Here is a 16229-nt window from a genome sequence, read left to right on the forward strand (position 1 = left end):
ACCTCAGTTTCTCTGCCTTGGTTTACCAGCAGCATTGAAGGCCAGAGAAGCTGTACTAATGTTCAAAGGCAGCGCACTGCCTTGAGAACTTCCTCTGTGATTTCCAAGGAGGTAGCGAAGCCCCAGCACCACCCGTTCTCCCTCATCTTTCAGACCCAAGGAACAAGGCATCATTGCCTCCCAGCAGCATTTGGACATCTCAGGATGACTTTACTCTGTCCCTGACATTATAATTATACTAAGCACAAATCCCAGAAACCCAGTTCTTGCCTGAAATCATCCCACCTCTCCTCTTGCCCCATGCTGTAACAGCAGGGCGGACTCTCTACTTCTCTCCAAAGGCGCTTATTCTCTGCCTCAAGCATTAAAAAAACAACAAACGAACAAAAAATTGTGAAGTCCTTCACACCGTCAGATCTTCAAGTACTCTGTTGCAGATAAGCCTCTTCTTCCCATCCCAACCCAAGAACTACATGATGGCGATGGAAGAGAAAGGACCACCTAGGGAAGGGAAGAACCCACCCAGCCCACCGAGAACAAGAGAGACAAAGCTAAGACGCCAGGAAAGACTTCCCTCACAAACTTGAGAGGGGAGGCACCTCTGCAGACAACACGACAAACAAGCACGAGGCAGTTGGGACTGGAGTTTATTGCAGGTGGACGTCTGGATACGGAGATTCGGAGAGGGGGCTATGTGCTCAGAATCCTACGGAGGGTCAGGAAAAGAGGTCAAAATGTAGTCTGCCAGATGGTGGAGGACCGGGCCAAACAGCGGAAGAGCTGCGAACCGCGAGGCCCCAAGACAGCTCCCCTTCGCCCTCCCCCTCGCCCCCATTCTTCAGGATGACGGCGCCAGAGACGCTAGGCGATTTCATGAAGACGGAGTCCGGGCCCAACTGGGAACGGCGGATCCACGGTGCGGGCGCCGGGCTCTTCAGGACCAGCGGTCTAGCTTAGCGTAGTTGGGATGATTACCCGAGCCCTCGCCTCCTCGCGGCCTCCGGCGTCTCTCCAGGCGTCTGGCGGCTTCGGTCGCTGTGGCGGCGGCGGCGGCGGCGGCGGCGGCTGTGCGGCAGCTCAACCTGGGGTCGCGGCCCGTCGGGGGCTCCCAGGAGGCAAGAGACTGAAGCAGCGGCGGGCGCCGGAGCAGGCGGAGCGCCTGGGCGGGCGGCGCACTGAGGGTACCGCGCGCTGGCCGGCGGGCCGGCCGGGGCCGCGGGGGGCCGCGTGGGAACCCAGATGAGACCGTAGTAGACGGCGAGCAGCACGGCTGCCAATGAGACGCAGAGGAAGTAGGCGCAGACCGGGGCCAGGCGCAGCCAGCGACCCCGCGGGCCCTCGCTTAGGCCGGCGCCACCCGGGCTCTCGCCGCCGCCCACGCAGCTCGTGCCCCGCATCCCCGCAGCCCACTCCGCTGGGTGCGGAGGCCCGCACCCCACCCCCGCACCATAGGCCCCGCCCCCTCGGAGGACCGCCTCCGCGGTCTAAATCTCCCTGGTCCAACCGCGCCCCCCCGCCAGCGTGGTCACGCCCCCGCGCGGGCGGGCCTCCTCAGCGTTCTAGGCCCGCCCTTCCTCAGCCTCTAGCCAACCATTATCAAGCTAAAATTTAACCACAGCGTTCTGACCCCAACCCCAGGCTTATAATACTTGATCTTTCCTTAAATTCAGGTCTGTGACCAGCCGACTACTGACAGACTTCTGAGTTATACCCAAGCCTCCTAAATGTGAGCCCGCCCCAACGCTTAGCTCCTCCCTCTTTTGGGGGCCACTTCCCCGCGCCCGGCCTGACCCTGCCCCTTTTCGGGACTCAGACTTTTTCCAGGCATCTAGCCACGCCCAAGCCACGCCTCCTTCTGGCTCAGGCCTCTCAAGTCCCGCCCCTCCTTAGGCGCCCCAGTTCCAACTCGCTTTACTCCGAATCAGACTATACTCCAGCATTCGACTCCGCCCTCTTCTCTCCCTGGCCTCACCCCTCTCTAGTCCAGGCTCCTCCCTTTTCCCCTTTCCTTTTCCTCACCCGTTTCCGCACCAAATTCTAACTACGCTCTCCGCCGGTGACTGCCCCCACACCAGTATTAGGCACTCCCATAAACCGGCTTTCGTAGCCCCACCTCTTTTCCTGACGATTCGCGTCCTAACCCCGCCCATCAGAATTCCGGCCCCGCCCAGGAGCCCTAACCACTCCCCTCAGGGGACCAGCCTCCTCCTCACTTTTGTGTCCGGAGGTCAAAGGTTACGCCCGCACTTTCCAGCTCCAGCCTACATCCAATCACGCCCCTTCCCCACCACCCTTAATTTCTCCCTTTCTCTAAACAGTGGGGTCCAGAGTGGGCTCCAAGGAGGAGAGATCACAGCCTGGAGAGCCAGAATAACCCCTTCCAGCCGCCCCCCTCCCCATCAAGGCGGGGAAGCTTCAGTCCCCTCCCAGCAGCGTCTTCAGGAATTCGGGGAGGCCTGCGGGAGGGGGGGAAGGGAAGACGTATCAGGGCGGGTGGAGGAAGGAAGACCCTTTCCTCCCGCCTCTTCCGCCACGGAAAAGCCTGCGAAGCACAGCAACCCAGCCTGCCCCCGCCAGAGACACAGTTCAAAGATTAGCGAAAGCGCTGCGTTTTAATAGAGACCGGGCCACTGGCTGAGAAATTCAAGTCCTTCGGAAGAGTCACCGGCTAGTTGCCATGCCCCCAGATGTAAGCTTCTGTAGGCGAGAAACTCGGCCCGGATACTGGCACCTACCCCACAAGACCTCCACAGGTGGGTAACCCGGGGGCGTCTCAGCACTCGGGTGCCAGGGCGCCCCCGATTTGTGAGATTGGTCTATTGCCCTGGCCCCTCCCCGTTCCGTCCCTGACTCCTCCCCCCTTACATTTAACCCTCTCCTGGCTGGAGTGTGGCGGAAGCAGAGGACAGAGGAGCGAGGCGGCGGGATGTTAGTGCACAGTCGGCGGGTGCGGTCAGCGGGCGGCCCCCGGTGGCGGAGCGGCTGCCACCACCTTGCAGAAACGCACCCTCTGGAAGTCGGTGATCTCTGCTGTCTCCTGGCCCTCGGGGCCAGACTCTGGGGAAAAAAAGGGAGGTCAGCAGAGAACAGTTCCCGACCCCTCCACCCAGACCCGGGACACCCCCGTTGAGCCCCGCCCTCATCATGATTGAGCCTGGCTACTGCCGTTCCGCGCTAAGTAGTTTATGAGGCTCAGACAACTTTAATTCTCGCAGGGGACCCACGAAGCAGCACACACCCCAACAGAACCCTGTTTACAATCGAGAAGATAATCTAGTATAGCGAGATCAGTCACACTTGGCCAACACGTGACTCAAAGACAGAGCGCTTGGGCACCCCGGCCCCACCCACCATCCTAAACTACTCCGACACTAGCCCACCCCCACCTCAGGAGCTTAAACCTATCAAGACCTCCCTTAGAGGACCTGCCCTCCCTTGCCCTTACCCGCCTCCTCGGTTCTAACCAGACCTTCCTTGGCTCTGCCCCCAAATCCTAATCCCACTCTTGGGGGGGAGGTACCTGTTTCACAACCTGGCTTCCACGGGGGGTCGGGGGGGGGGGCGAGGTGGGGAGATGGGGTTCAGCCTCTCATTCCTACTCCCTTGGACTCAACATTCTAAACGGGTCCGCATTTCTATTCTAATTTACCCCACTCGTTACACCTCAAAACCCTAATCATGCTCAATTAAACCCATTATTCTGTTCCCATTTTTTTAGACCTGTTTAAATTTCTATTGCTGCCCCACCCCTTTACTTTTAGATAATTTTCCTAAACGGCTAGGGCCCAACGCTGAATCCTAATCCCGCCCTGGCTCCACCTCCTCACCCCCAGGCCAGTGCATACCTTCAATTCCTGGTCGCTGGGCACCGGAAGTCCTTCCCTCAGCTCCACCCTCGGACCGTGGCTCCACTCTCACCTCATCCCAGCATGCTAACCTCACCCCCAGGTTGCTACCCCACACACCTAAGGTGGAGCCACAGCTCCACTCCATCCTACACTGCCAGCCCTCCTCTCCTCAGCCCCAGAGGAAGAAGAGGAAGGAAGGCAGCCACCTCCAGGGCCCATCAGCTCCCCCACCTGGAACTGCCTCAGACCCATCCTCTTCAGCTTTCTGGGTTCCTGGGAGGTTGGGCGCACTCTCCAGCGAGGCAGGAGCTGGCTGGTCACCTCCTGGGGAAGGGGGAGGCCCAGTCAAGAACCTCCCCCTCCAAACAGCCCCCACCCTGAGAGAAGGCACTAGGGGAGTGAGAGGGGGTTCAAGGACACACCTGGGGAATGTCATTTGACAACGTGAACTCTTTATTGGGAAGGGGGCTCTGAATGACCCAGAGCAGGAGCAGGATCTGGGAGTGGGCAGTCCAGAGACAGGGGTAGACAGTACACAGCGGGGCATGGGCTGTCCTCCCTAGCCACCAGGGCAGTGGGGCACATGGGGTCCCAGAGCCCAGCCCCTTAGGTTCCCCCCTGCCCATGCACCCCTCGAGCACACACAAGCAGCCAGCTTCATGCATTTCCAAAAGGCCAGGCCTCACCCGGAGAGAGGGCATCAGCCGGGTGGGTAGTCCGGGGAGAATTCAGCTCCATCTCTTCACCCCAGTCTGACACAGGCTGATGGCCCCCAGGGGGCGAGAAGGGGCTGGAAGGCTTGCTAGGAGACTGGGGAAGTGGCAGGGGGTCCTCGGGCCTGGAGGGCTCTTGTTTGGCCTGCTCACTACTGGGGCTCTCAGTGGGCTCTGCCTCTTCGGGTTGATGGTCTTGGGCTGCTTCTTCCTCCTCCTCAATCTCCTCCTCAATCTCCTCCTCGTCCTCACTCACATCTTCCCACTCCTCTTCTTCCCCTTCATCCTCCTCCCCCTCATCCTCCTCCCCCTCATCCTCAGGAGGCTGGTGGGCAGGGGCTGGGGTCTCAGGCAGCTGTGGGGAACACAAAGAAAGTCGGGGAGAGGGTGGGTGCCCTGAGCACCTCCACAGCCCCTGTCCAGAGATGACAGCCCGCCCTACCTTTGTGGTTGTCTCTTCTGGAGGAGTGGGCTGTGGGGCCTCGGGGGCTGGGGACACGGCTTCCTTTGTCTCCCAGCGGTCATCATGGTCACTGGAGAGGACAGAGAGGAAGGGTGAGACCTGGGGGTAAAGGAGGATGGCGCTTCCCACCTCCAGCTCCTTCCCAGAGAAGCAGTACAAACCTCAACTTGTGGGGAAGAGAGGGGCTGTGGGATTTCCAGGAGGAAATGGTGGCATGTGTCCTCAGGTGTCAGGGAGAGATAGATTGGGGGGAGCAGGGGGGACAGGTAGAAGAGGAGATGGGTGGGAGGGGAAGGGTGAACAGATGAGAGCAAAGTTGAGAGCCAAGCCCCGACTCCCCCAAACCAAGCTCCTGATCCAGAGAGACCAAGTACCCAGAGAGACACACAGACCCACAAATACACATGTAAGAACGCCCGGGGACAGGGCCACACAGCCCCACTAGGGGTGTTCACATACTCAGGGAAGGGGAGTCCCACCTGTAGGCATGGGGGGCTGCCTTGGCCTGGGGGCGGCTGCTCTTCCTCCTCCTGCGGCTGACCTCAGCTTTATGCTGGGACAGAAACTCCCTGAAAGTGGGGGGCTTGGGGGGCCGGGCCCAAGCCTGGTCATCTGCAACAGAATCCAGGAGGGGTTGGGGGCGGGGAGCATGACACAAACCACCTCCCATGTCTGGCCCAACGAGCTGCGTCACCCCACTGGAGACACCCACTCACCGTAATGGTGGGATGATTCAAGGGCAGCAGCCGGGCCATCCTTGAACCTAGAGAAAGAGAAGAGAAGGGGATGAGCAGGCAACTGGGGACACAGTGGGAGCAAGAGGGTAGGAAGAGATAAGGGGGAGAGACAGGGGCCAGGGTCAGAAATCAAGATCGTAGGAGAACATGTTCAACCAGACTGGGGGTCACTGATTAGAAGGGGGACAGGATCAGGTGATGGACAAGAGACAAATTTAACATATTGACAAATACAGAAAGAAAAAACTCAGTAACCCCCTAAACAAAAATTTGGAAAGTACAGGATCCCCAGCTTCCTGTCTGGACTTATTTCCTATTATTCTCTCTCACCTCCCCAGCTTCCTGTCTGGACTTATTTCCTATTATTCTCTCTCACCTCCCCAGCTAAGCAAGTTCTCCCACCACAGGGAGCTTCTGCCTCAGGGCCCTCGCACCTGCTGCTGCTGGGACACTCTTCTGCAGATCTTTCAGTGGCCCCAGCTCCTTCAGGCCTCAGCTCAGAGGCCTTTCTAAACCCCCATTTAAAATAATCGTATCTTGGGGCGGCTGGATGGCTCAGTGGGTTAGAGCACCAGCTCTCAACAACAAGGTTGCCGGTTCAATTCCCACATGGGATGGTGGGCTGCGCCCCCTGCAACTAAAGATTGAAAATGGCAATTGGACTTGGAGCTGAGCTGTGCCCTCCATAACTAGACTGAAGGACAACAACTTGGAGCTGATCGGCCCTGGAGAAACACACTGTCCCCCAATAAAAAAAATAAAAAATTGTATTAAAATAATCCTATCTTATTACATATATACCTTGTTTCCCCAAAAATAAGACCTAGCCGGACCATCAGCTCTAATGCATCTTTTGGAGCAAATATTAATATAAGTCCTGGTCTTATTTTACTGTAACATCAGACCATGTCTTATATTAATTTTTGCTCCAGAGGACGCATTAGAGCTGATGGTCTGGCCAGGTCTTATTTTCGGGGAGACACAGTATTACCTAAGTCTAAAACAACAGCCTCCATCCCTCCGTGCACTCTGCTTCATTCTTCTTCATAACCTCAAATAGATCTAGTCATGGCCCATCTTAGCCACTGGATTCTAAGTTCCATAAAGGCAGAAAACGTGCTAGTCACTGCTGTGTCCCCATCACCTAGAACCTGACACATAAGAGGGACTCAATAAACATCTGCTGACAAAATCAATGCACACATGCATTAACGAGACGTTGCAGACTGTTTTGGGGAACCAAGAGAAAAACAATTACTTTCTCATTTTTAACCCTGAGAACATCTCCCGAAAAGCCCAGCTACCTATACCTTAGAAAGATCAGCAACAATATCTGTGCAAAATACTCATGCTTGCACAAGCTTAGCTCACAATCCAAAAATAAGTATTCTGACCACCAGAGACACAGACAAGGTCCTCCTTCTGTAGCCAATGCTAACAATCAAAGTTCTAGGTATGAAATATTCCAACGCAGCAAAAGACAGAGGATGGCGTAAAAGCTACGGTTGCTGATCCTAGGACTGCCGTTCATCAGCTCTTTCAGTATGGAAGCTGGTCCTCTTGTCAATGACATAATGATGCCTTCACTTTAAGTCTGACTAACTGGATTTTTCCTGGACCCGAAAGAGGACAGAGTCAGATTTGAGGATAATGATTCCACTGGGATAAGGAGTTTGGGTTGGTGAGGGACAGTTAGAGGGATGAAGGGAGAATGCAGAGGTCTAATCGCTGTTAGCAATTCTTCCTGTCCTCCCTGCGTATGTACATCCGTGCCTTAAACCATGGAGCCACTGCAGTACTAGCCACTGGAGTGGGCAGTTTTATAGTTCCTGCCCTGGCAATGCTGGTCTACTGGCTAATTAGAATGGGGAAGTGTGTCCATTCTCCCTCTTGCCCATCTGCCAATGCTATGACCAGCGCTTCCCCGGGGAGCTGCCCCCCTCAGCCTGAACCCCAGAATGAACACACGTGAAGCAGAACTGAGTTCAACCTGCATCGAGAAGCCAAGCCCAGCCAGACCCATAGCTGAAAGTCCAGCCTGCATTAGCTGAACCCAGCTGACCTGTGAACATAAGAAAGAGATGCTTTTATACGCCACCGAGACGGGGTGGTTACACAGCATTGCCACAGCGAATGCGAACTGACATACAGGGTGAGAAGCTAGAGCAAGTCAAAGAACTTAGAAGTCAGGGCCAAGGTCAAGGAGCCAAACAGGGCGACCAAAGAGGAGACTCACATGCCATCAGTCTTCTCAGCATCCCACTCCCGCCGCCACTGGCCAGTGGGCTTGCGGTGTCTCTGCAATCGCTCCTGGTCAATCTTCTCCCTCTCCTGCTTCCAGCGCAAGTACTCCGACCGCTCCCGGCCCGTCATGGAGAGTGTCATGTCACCGGCACCACCCAAGCCGGCCCGGCGGCCCTGCCCAGCAGCAGACAGGCAGTCAGGGCCCTAGTCTACAACTCAGCCCACCCCACACCCTCCAGGTTCTCAAGGTCACACGAGAAGTGGACAGGGCAGAGATTAGAAGCAGGACTATTCCCAGGGCACAATCTCAGAGAGGCCATCCTAGATCTTTTTGTTAAGGAGCACCCCTCTCTATCTTCTATCCCCTCACCCAGTTTTCTTAGATTTTTCTTGACAACATTTGGCATTACCTGACATCTTATTATATATTCATTTATTTAGCTGCCACCAGAATAAATTTTGTTTGGGCAGAGGCTTCGCTGTGTTTACAACCCTAAGCCCCAGCAGCTCTGACAGTGCCTGGTACCCAGCCGGTGCCCAGTAAACATTACTGACATTAGGAAGCAGAGGACATGGCCAAAAGAAAGCAGTGTGGTATTGGCACCAGAACCAACAATTCATGAGGTGGTGACAGAGGCACTGCCTCTCCCTATCCTGTCTCTCTCGCCGCTGTGCCTGGGGCTCAGCACACACCCACGGTGTCCCTGCTGCCAGCACCCACCTGCCGCTCCTGCTCGAGGCCACAGCGCACCCGCTCAAAGTCGGGACCCCCCCAGTTGCGCCCGTGCCGGCGGCTGCCTTCCCGGCGATCCCGCTCGGGCTCCTCTAGGGGCCCACTGCGCCGCCGGGGGTCATCTAGGAAGTTCCGCACCGGGTTGGGCTCCAGCACACCTTCCTGCGGGCACAGGGAGCAGGGAGTTGGCAGGCTCCCTGGCCTGGGCGGCTCTGCCCCACACAGGGGACGCCCTGGCACTGACCCGCTGGTTGCGCTCGTACTCCGCAATCTTCTCCATCTCTTCATTCATCTTCTCGATGTTCTGCCTGCGCCGCTCCTCCCACTCCTGGGGGACAGAGAGACACCAGCATCAGGAAGAAGCACTCAGCTCTTCTGTGCAGAAGAATCAACGTGGCAGACGTGAGCCTCTCCTCAGACAGACCTGCTTTCCAGGTTGGCTCTCAGCTGGCATTTGGAACTTGGCTCCGTGTGTTCTAGTCAACAGGTAACTGACAGGGAGGGCTCACCGTGCCTCGACGGTTTATACCATGATGGTGTATGCTGACCACTTGATTTCCTTCTGGGGCCACAAGTTTTAAGTATGTACCAGGCAGAGGGGACCTACGTGGCCAGCCCCCGATAAAAACCCTGGGCACTAGGTCTCTAATGCGTCCCTGGTAGACGACCCTTCACATATGTTGCCACGACTCAATGCCGGAAGAATTAAGTGCAGCCTGTGTGACCCCATTGGGCAAGGCTTCTTGGAAACTCACACCTAGTCTCCTCCAGACTTCAGCCCATGTGCCTTTTCCCTTTGCTGATTTTGCTTCATATTCTTTCACTGGAATAAATCTCAGCAGGGAATCTTTCTAGCAAAACACTGAGAGGAGTTGGGAACCGCAACACTCCATAGCCACCACAGTTATAATGACAATAATAGTAATAATTTGGCAAATGGCTAGGTGACCCATCCCCAATTCATTCTCCCCTTCTTCCATGGTAACAAAATTATACATGAGCACGTGGCCAAGCTGCTAGAGATGATGTTTTCATTCCCAGGGCTCGGCACACAAGAGGGCAATAAGCTTTCCCTTGATTTAAGCCATGGTATTGTGGGGTCTTTTTCTTACAGCTGCTTAGCATGTACAAATAGTAAACATCTGTAAGTTACGATCACTGAGCGCTTCTCTGAGGGTTTCAGTGCCTGATGTCGCAGAACGTTTATGATAACCTTTAAAGCCGAGTATTCTTCCCACTTAAGAGGGAGAACCCGGAAGCTCCCAGAGCAGAAGTGAGCTGCCCAAGGACAGAGAACTAGTAGAACCAGGGCAACCTCAAATCCATGACAGGCTCTGAGCCACTATGCTAGCTGTTCTCCCACCCTGCTAACCTGCGTGTCGGGGTGCTGGAAACAGTTACAATAAAAACATCACTGCTCCACACAAACAAATCCAAGGAGTGAGACAGACAGAAAGAGAGAGCGAGCATATGAGCCCATCAGACAGAGAGAGCCCACCAGAGACAGACAGAGCCAGAAAGAGATGGGCAAGCGCGCACCTAGATCAACGCAAGGGGAGACAGAGAGAAAGACAGGGGAAGTACACACAAGTACTGGCCAGGAAGGAGAGAGAGAGAGTGCCGGATGGAGGGACTGGAAAAGAGAAAGAAACACAGAAAGACAGACAAGTGGTCAAACGGTCCATTTGAAAGTAAAAAAAGACAGGAATGACAACAGAGAGTCCCAGGCAGAGGTCTCCACCCTTCCTGGCTCCTACCTTGGATTTGCGGTCAGCAGTTGAGGTATCTCCAGCTCCAGAGAGATGAGGGGACCCCCTGCCCCGGCCCCTCCGGCCGCGGCCCCCAGCCCCTCCTCGAGGCTGCTCCCCAGGACTGTCCTCCCAGCTGCGGGATGCCCGGCCCATGCCTGCCCGGCCTCCCTGCTGGGTGGGAGTCCGGCCTCCCCTGCTGGACCCTGGGAGCCGAGGAGTCCCCGGAGACCTCCGGGAGGGACCCTGGTGCTTCTCCTGAAAGAGGAAGGGAGGAAAAGTCCAGTGAGTGGGGCAAGGAGACTGGGATGGCCCAGGTCCAAGGGCAGCTGCTAGGATGGAGGCCACCCAAAGGTCTGGGACAGCTGGGAGGGCTCTCAAGTCTCAACTCTCTCCCCCTCCCTGTCCTCAGGCATCCCACACCTCGGTGTGGAGCTCACCACCTCAACTGCCACATTCTCCTTCTCCAGCGAGCGGCCCTTCCGGGGAGCTGTCACTGCTACACCCTCAAGTTCAGCTTTTTTACGGTCCTCTTCAATCTCCTAGGAGCAAACATCAGAGGTAGGCGAGTATCAGAAGTCCTGTGCGCTGCTGGACTCCCAGAGCCCCCTGAATTTCTCCTAAATTTCCCCAGCCCAGGCCTCTCTCCTGAGTGCTAGAAAACTGGTCACTTCAGCGTCTTCCCCCAAACTGCATCACGCTGCTCCCCTGCTCAGAACCCTCCTGTGGTACCCACCTCTGAGTAAGAGCCACAGGCTACCCCACAACCTACAGGGTCCTAAGGATCTGGCCTTCCTACCACCTGAACTCATCTCCCACCTGCTTTCATTGCTCACTCTGGCCTCCTCACTATTCCTAGGAAATACCAGACTCAGATCTGCCTCAGGGCCTTTGCACCTGCTATTCCCTCTGCCAAGAACACTCTTTCCCCAGAGATCCTTCAGTCCCTCACCTCCTTCAGGTCTCTGCTCAGATGTCCCCTTCTCAAGAAGGCCTTACTTGACCAGCTTATAAAAACCAGCTCCCCTGCCATTCTCATGCCCCTTCCTCTGTTCATACCTGGCATTATGTGTGTTTTGCCTATTGTCTGCCTCCCCCGTGTAACACAATCTGCTCAAAGACAGGGATATGTCTGTCTTGTTCACTGATATATACCCCAAGCTTAGAACACTGCCTAGAACACAACGTAAACTCAGTATGTGTTTTTTTTTTTTTGCTTGTTTTGTTTTGTTTTTTAAATGAATGAATGCATGAGAAATGAATAAATGAAAACTATTCCTCTCAGGTCCCATCTCAGGGACAGCCCCGTCTATTCTGTCACCTTTGACAGAGAACCTGGGCCTCGTCCTAGACCCTCCCTCCACCTCCCCACCTCCCATCAGTCACCGAGTCCCCTCAACAACAGCCCTTTCCCATGCCAGGCACCCCTCCTCTCCCCGAGGTCCCTGCTTTAGCTTCCTCCTTGGTTTCTGATCTCTATATCGCCTCCTCCTAGTCACACCATACAGCAGCCACAGGGGCTTCCTAAAAAGCTATTCTGACTTGGTTCTACTCCTGCTCACAGGCTCTCAGCCCTCCATGGCTCCCCAGTGCACTCTAGACAAAATCCAAACTCTTAGCCTGGCCCCTACTGACTTCTCCAGGTCGATATCACCTGATTAACCCTCCAACTTTAAGCTCCAAGTTTTTGCACAAACTGTTCCCTCTGCTAGAAACACGTTCCACTCTATTTTTCAAATGACTAATGTCTACGTACCTTTCAGGTCTCAGAATCCCCTCCTCCAGGAAGCCCTCCCTAATATCCCCCTGGCTGAGGGAAGAGACCCCTCTGAGCTCCCAAAGACCCCTGAACTCCCATCCCAGCCTTGCCCAGTTTGGGTCATCACTAATTAAAGTCAGGTCTGTGCACCCACTGGACTGTCAACCCTGGAAGGGCAGGCCCAGGGCTGTCTCAGTCACAGCTGTTTCCCCCAGCACCACTCATCACAGGGCCTGATACAGTAAAGACCTTTTGTAAATGAATGACGAAATGATGGCATGAAGAAAGGAATGCCAGGCAAAGGCCTTTGGCTTTTATCCTGAGAGTGAAGGGGAGCCATGAAAAGGTTTGAAGGCAGGGAAAGGTGAGGGAAACTCACTGCGGGGGAGGAGAGGGGATGGGGTCTCCCAGGACGGGGCTAGGGCACCTGGTAGCGCCGGATGAGGGCCTCATTCTTCCGCCGAAGAGCCTCAATCCTCTTGTCCAACTCAGCATCCTTCTCCTCCTTCGATTTCAGATCCAGCGTGGCTGACTGAGAGGAAGAAACAGTAAGAACCTATACCTATCCCAGTGCCATTCAACCCAGGGTCTGAGTCGGGCACCCTCCTCCCAAGCCCCCTGCTCCAAAGCTCAGATTCCAGAGACCCCACTTTCCATCTCACCATTCCACTGGCTGGGTGGGGCCGAGGTCCCAGCAAACCTTCCCTGCACAATCTGGACACAGCACTGGGGGTTCCTGAGGGCAAAAGGAACAAAAGGACTAAGGCCAGTGCTTCCCCAACATGCTTCTTCTGCTCCCACACTAGGGGTTCCTCTCTCTCACACCTGTACCCACAAAAACACCTGCACCTCAAAAGAATTCTAGCCCTCTCGTGCCTTCTTCTTGAAATACTAGTACACTTCTTACCTGGAAAATTTAGGGTCGGCCCACTGTGAACATTTGGACCCACCCATTTCCCATGTAAACACTAGATTCACACCCACCTTGGGAAAGTCCTGGCCTCACACCCCCACCTAAACCATCTAATACTGCTCCCCTCCAAACGAAGTTCTCTAGTCCAGCCTCTACACTCCCGTGCTGAGAGTTTTAACCTGAGACTCCATCTCAAGAGATTCTGAGATACACTCTCTCCCCACGACCTGCACAAGAAAGTTCTAGGCCCATCACCCTGTGTCCATTCTGGTGCCGCTCACAACCCTGTGAACATTCTAGATCCGCCTCTATCCCAGGACTGTTTCAGACATGTCTCATAACCCCACACTCAAAAAAAGCTCGAACCCCACTCCTACAGACTGCCGCGAACCCGTAAAGCACATTCTAAACCCACGTCTACCTCAGCGATGTCCTAGCCTCGTCCCCACCATCCCGAGAAAGGTGTCGCTGCCTCCCTGTACCCCTCAAAGATCACGAAAACAGGTCCAGTACCCACTGACGAGGCTTCGTAGGCCAGGCCCGACCTCCCCAGTGAATATTCTCCCCGCCCCGACGCAAACAAAACTTGCCGGACCGCCCCTGGCTTTCCAGGGAAAAGCTCGTCTCGACCCTGTCGGCAACGCCACAGCCCCGCCCCCCCGGCCAGGATAAACTTTCTGGCCCCGCCCACGCGCCGCGTCACTGATCTGGCCCTGCTTCCGACCTTCCCCGCCAACCCTCTGGCCCCGCCCCCTGACTCCCCAGGCAACAACCGGAACCCGCCTCCTCCTCGTATTACACCGGCCCCGCCCCGGTTCGCCAGCCACCACTCTGGCCCCGCCTCCAGCCAACCTTGCCACGCCCCCTGGCTCCCGCACCCGCCCTGTCGTATCAATATCTGGCCCTGCCCCTGACACCCCCAGCAACGGCCGTAGTTCTGACTCCAAAGCCGGCTTCCCGGCCAACGCTCTGACTGCGCCCCTGGCTCCGACAAAACTTTCTGGCTCCACCCCAGCATTCCCCTCTAGCACCCTGCCCCCGGCCCCTGGCTCCCGGTAACTTTTTGGCCCCGCCCCCGCCTTACGTCAGCCTCTGGATACGCCCCTGACTTCCCGGCCAACCCACTTCCAGCTCCGGCAAAACTTTCTGGCCCCGCCCCCAGCGTCCCGGCCCCGCCCCCTAGCTCTCCGGGCAACATTTTGGCCCCGCCCCCAGCGTGGGGCACAACTTTTAGGCCCCGCCCCCAGCTGCCCACCCATTTTCCGGCCCCACCATGCCGGGCCCTGCCCACCAGCCGACGTCTCACCCCGCCAGCGCCCCTCTAGCTTCCCATGTGGGCGTCCTATCCCCGCCTCCCACAGAGTACTCTGACCCCGCCCCCGCGGGCTGGTCGCTCCCCCGCCCGCATCCGCTACCCCCACGTGGGGCGTCAGGCACCGCCCTCTCCGGGCGCACTCCCGGCCTCCTCTCCCGGTCACCTGTCCCGGAGACCCCGCGGCGTCCGCGACTCCGGGTCCGTCGGCCTCCACGTCCACAGCTCCCGGGCCACGCACGTCACTTCCCGCCCTCGTCACGTGAAGAGGGGAAATAAAGAGGGTCACTTCCGGCCCTACCGGCCCATTTCCGGGAGCCTTAAAGGTGCCGCGCTCCTGCGGGTGGACGCCGAAGTGCATCGAACTGGTCAGCAAGGGTGTTGTGCAAACGTGTTCCATGTCCTTCTGCTTGGATTATCTCTTCCAGGGAAAAGAGACACCATTCTCTCTCTCTCTCTGCCTCTCTCTCTTCCTCTCTCCCTCTCTCCCTCTCCCTCTCTCCCTCTCCCTCTCTCCCCCCTACATGCTCCCTTTATTTCCTGGTTCCAATAAATAGGTGCCAGGCACTGGGCAATGACTCCTGGAAGCCTGACCTGCCAGGCTTGTGCTGGGGAGATGTAGAGGGAGGGTCAAAGTGATGAACGTCCCCATCCCTACCCTCATGAGGGAATACACAGGTAAATGTGAAATAACCAGAAACAGAAACGTGGAAGGTGCTTTGTAAGGGGCAGGAGGAGAGGCCTGAGGGTGAGAGCAGGTGGCTGTTGAGGCAGAGACACACCGCCTGTGCAAAGGCCCTGTGGTGAATGAATGTGGTGTATTACAGGACCTGGAAGATCAGAAAAGGATCAGCTGGATTTGACTACAGCGTCCAGGGGGCTACGTGCATTAATCAAAACTCAGACATAATAAGCCAGTTATTATAAGTGATGATAAATGCTACGCAATTACTTTATAAGAGGTTATGACAGTTATAAGCCGGCAGACCAGATTCCCTGAGGTTGCCAGTAATTTTGTTTTGTTATTTAAAATATAGAAAGTGGGAGTATCTGGTAGTCCCTTGCCCATTATATGGCTAGTATTAACAACCTTTCAGAGACCTCTACATATACAACTTAATCATAATTCCCCAAATACCTGCCAAGTTGACTACATCACTTGCTTCAGCTCTTTGTTCAAATGTCACCATGTCACCTCATAGGGGCTTTCCTTGAAACCACCAGTTTAAATATCTTTTACTTACTTAACTTGTTCACAATCTGTCTCTTGCACTACATTTTCTGTTTTATATCTTGCTATGTTCCCATTGCCTCCAATGGTACCTCACACATAGTAGGCTTTCAAAAAAAAATTTGTTGAATCTTTATTACTACTATTTTCTTGCCTTTGTATAAAACAAAAAACATATATACTGCACTGAAATTCTATATCTTTTAACAATGGATGGTTGACAACCTTTTAAACTGCTGTGTGATATTCCATCCTGGAGATGGGCCATAATTTGCACACACATACACACACCCGCCATGGACATTTAGTTTTTTCCAATTTGGGGAGATTGCCGACAATGCTGCATTAAACTTCTAGAAACACACACCTTTGTGGGTACATGATCTGTAAGTTGGCTCTAAAAGGACTCATAACATGATTAGTACTGTGGACTCTGAAGCTAGAAGGTGTGGGTCTGCATCCTGGCTGGCTCACTTACCGACTGTGTGACCTCGGGCAATATAGGAAATTTCTCTGGACTTCAGCTTT

General features: G+C 55.4%; 2 protein-coding genes across 2 annotated transcripts; both read right to left on the reverse strand.

Moving 5' to 3' along the window:
• Positions 1-630: 630 nt before the first annotated feature.
• Positions 631-2835, reverse strand: INAFM1 (InaF motif containing 1). The gene is made up of 2 exons (XM_019752633.3): positions 2736-2835; positions 631-2456 (listed from the first exon to the last, which is right to left on the reverse strand). Exon 2 carries the CDS (start codon positions 1395-1397, stop codon positions 972-974), a length of 426 nt encoding a protein of 141 aa, XP_019608192.3. The 5' UTR covers positions 1398-2456; positions 2736-2835; the 3' UTR covers positions 631-971.
• Positions 2594-14831, reverse strand: CCDC9 (coiled-coil domain containing 9). Its single transcript, XM_088800736.1, has 15 exons — positions 14772-14831; positions 14574-14703; positions 12908-12981; positions 12673-12777; positions 10927-11028; positions 10496-10744; positions 8983-9066; positions 8727-8900; positions 7998-8179; positions 5741-5787; positions 5504-5636; positions 5004-5094; positions 4535-4916; positions 4080-4172; positions 2594-3057 (listed from the first exon to the last, which is right to left on the reverse strand). The coding sequence occupies exons 1-15, from the start codon at positions 14829-14831 to the stop codon at positions 2954-2956; spliced, it is 2010 nt and encodes a 669-aa protein (XP_088656862.1). The 3' UTR covers positions 2594-2953.
• Positions 14832-16229: the final 1398 nt, after the last annotated feature.

This window comes from Rhinolophus sinicus, chromosome 8, assembly GCF_057876585.1.
Source record: "Rhinolophus sinicus isolate RSI-liver-muscle chromosome 8, RSI-T2T, whole genome shotgun sequence".
Taxonomy (NCBI): domain Eukaryota; kingdom Metazoa; phylum Chordata; class Mammalia; order Chiroptera; family Rhinolophidae; genus Rhinolophus; species Rhinolophus sinicus.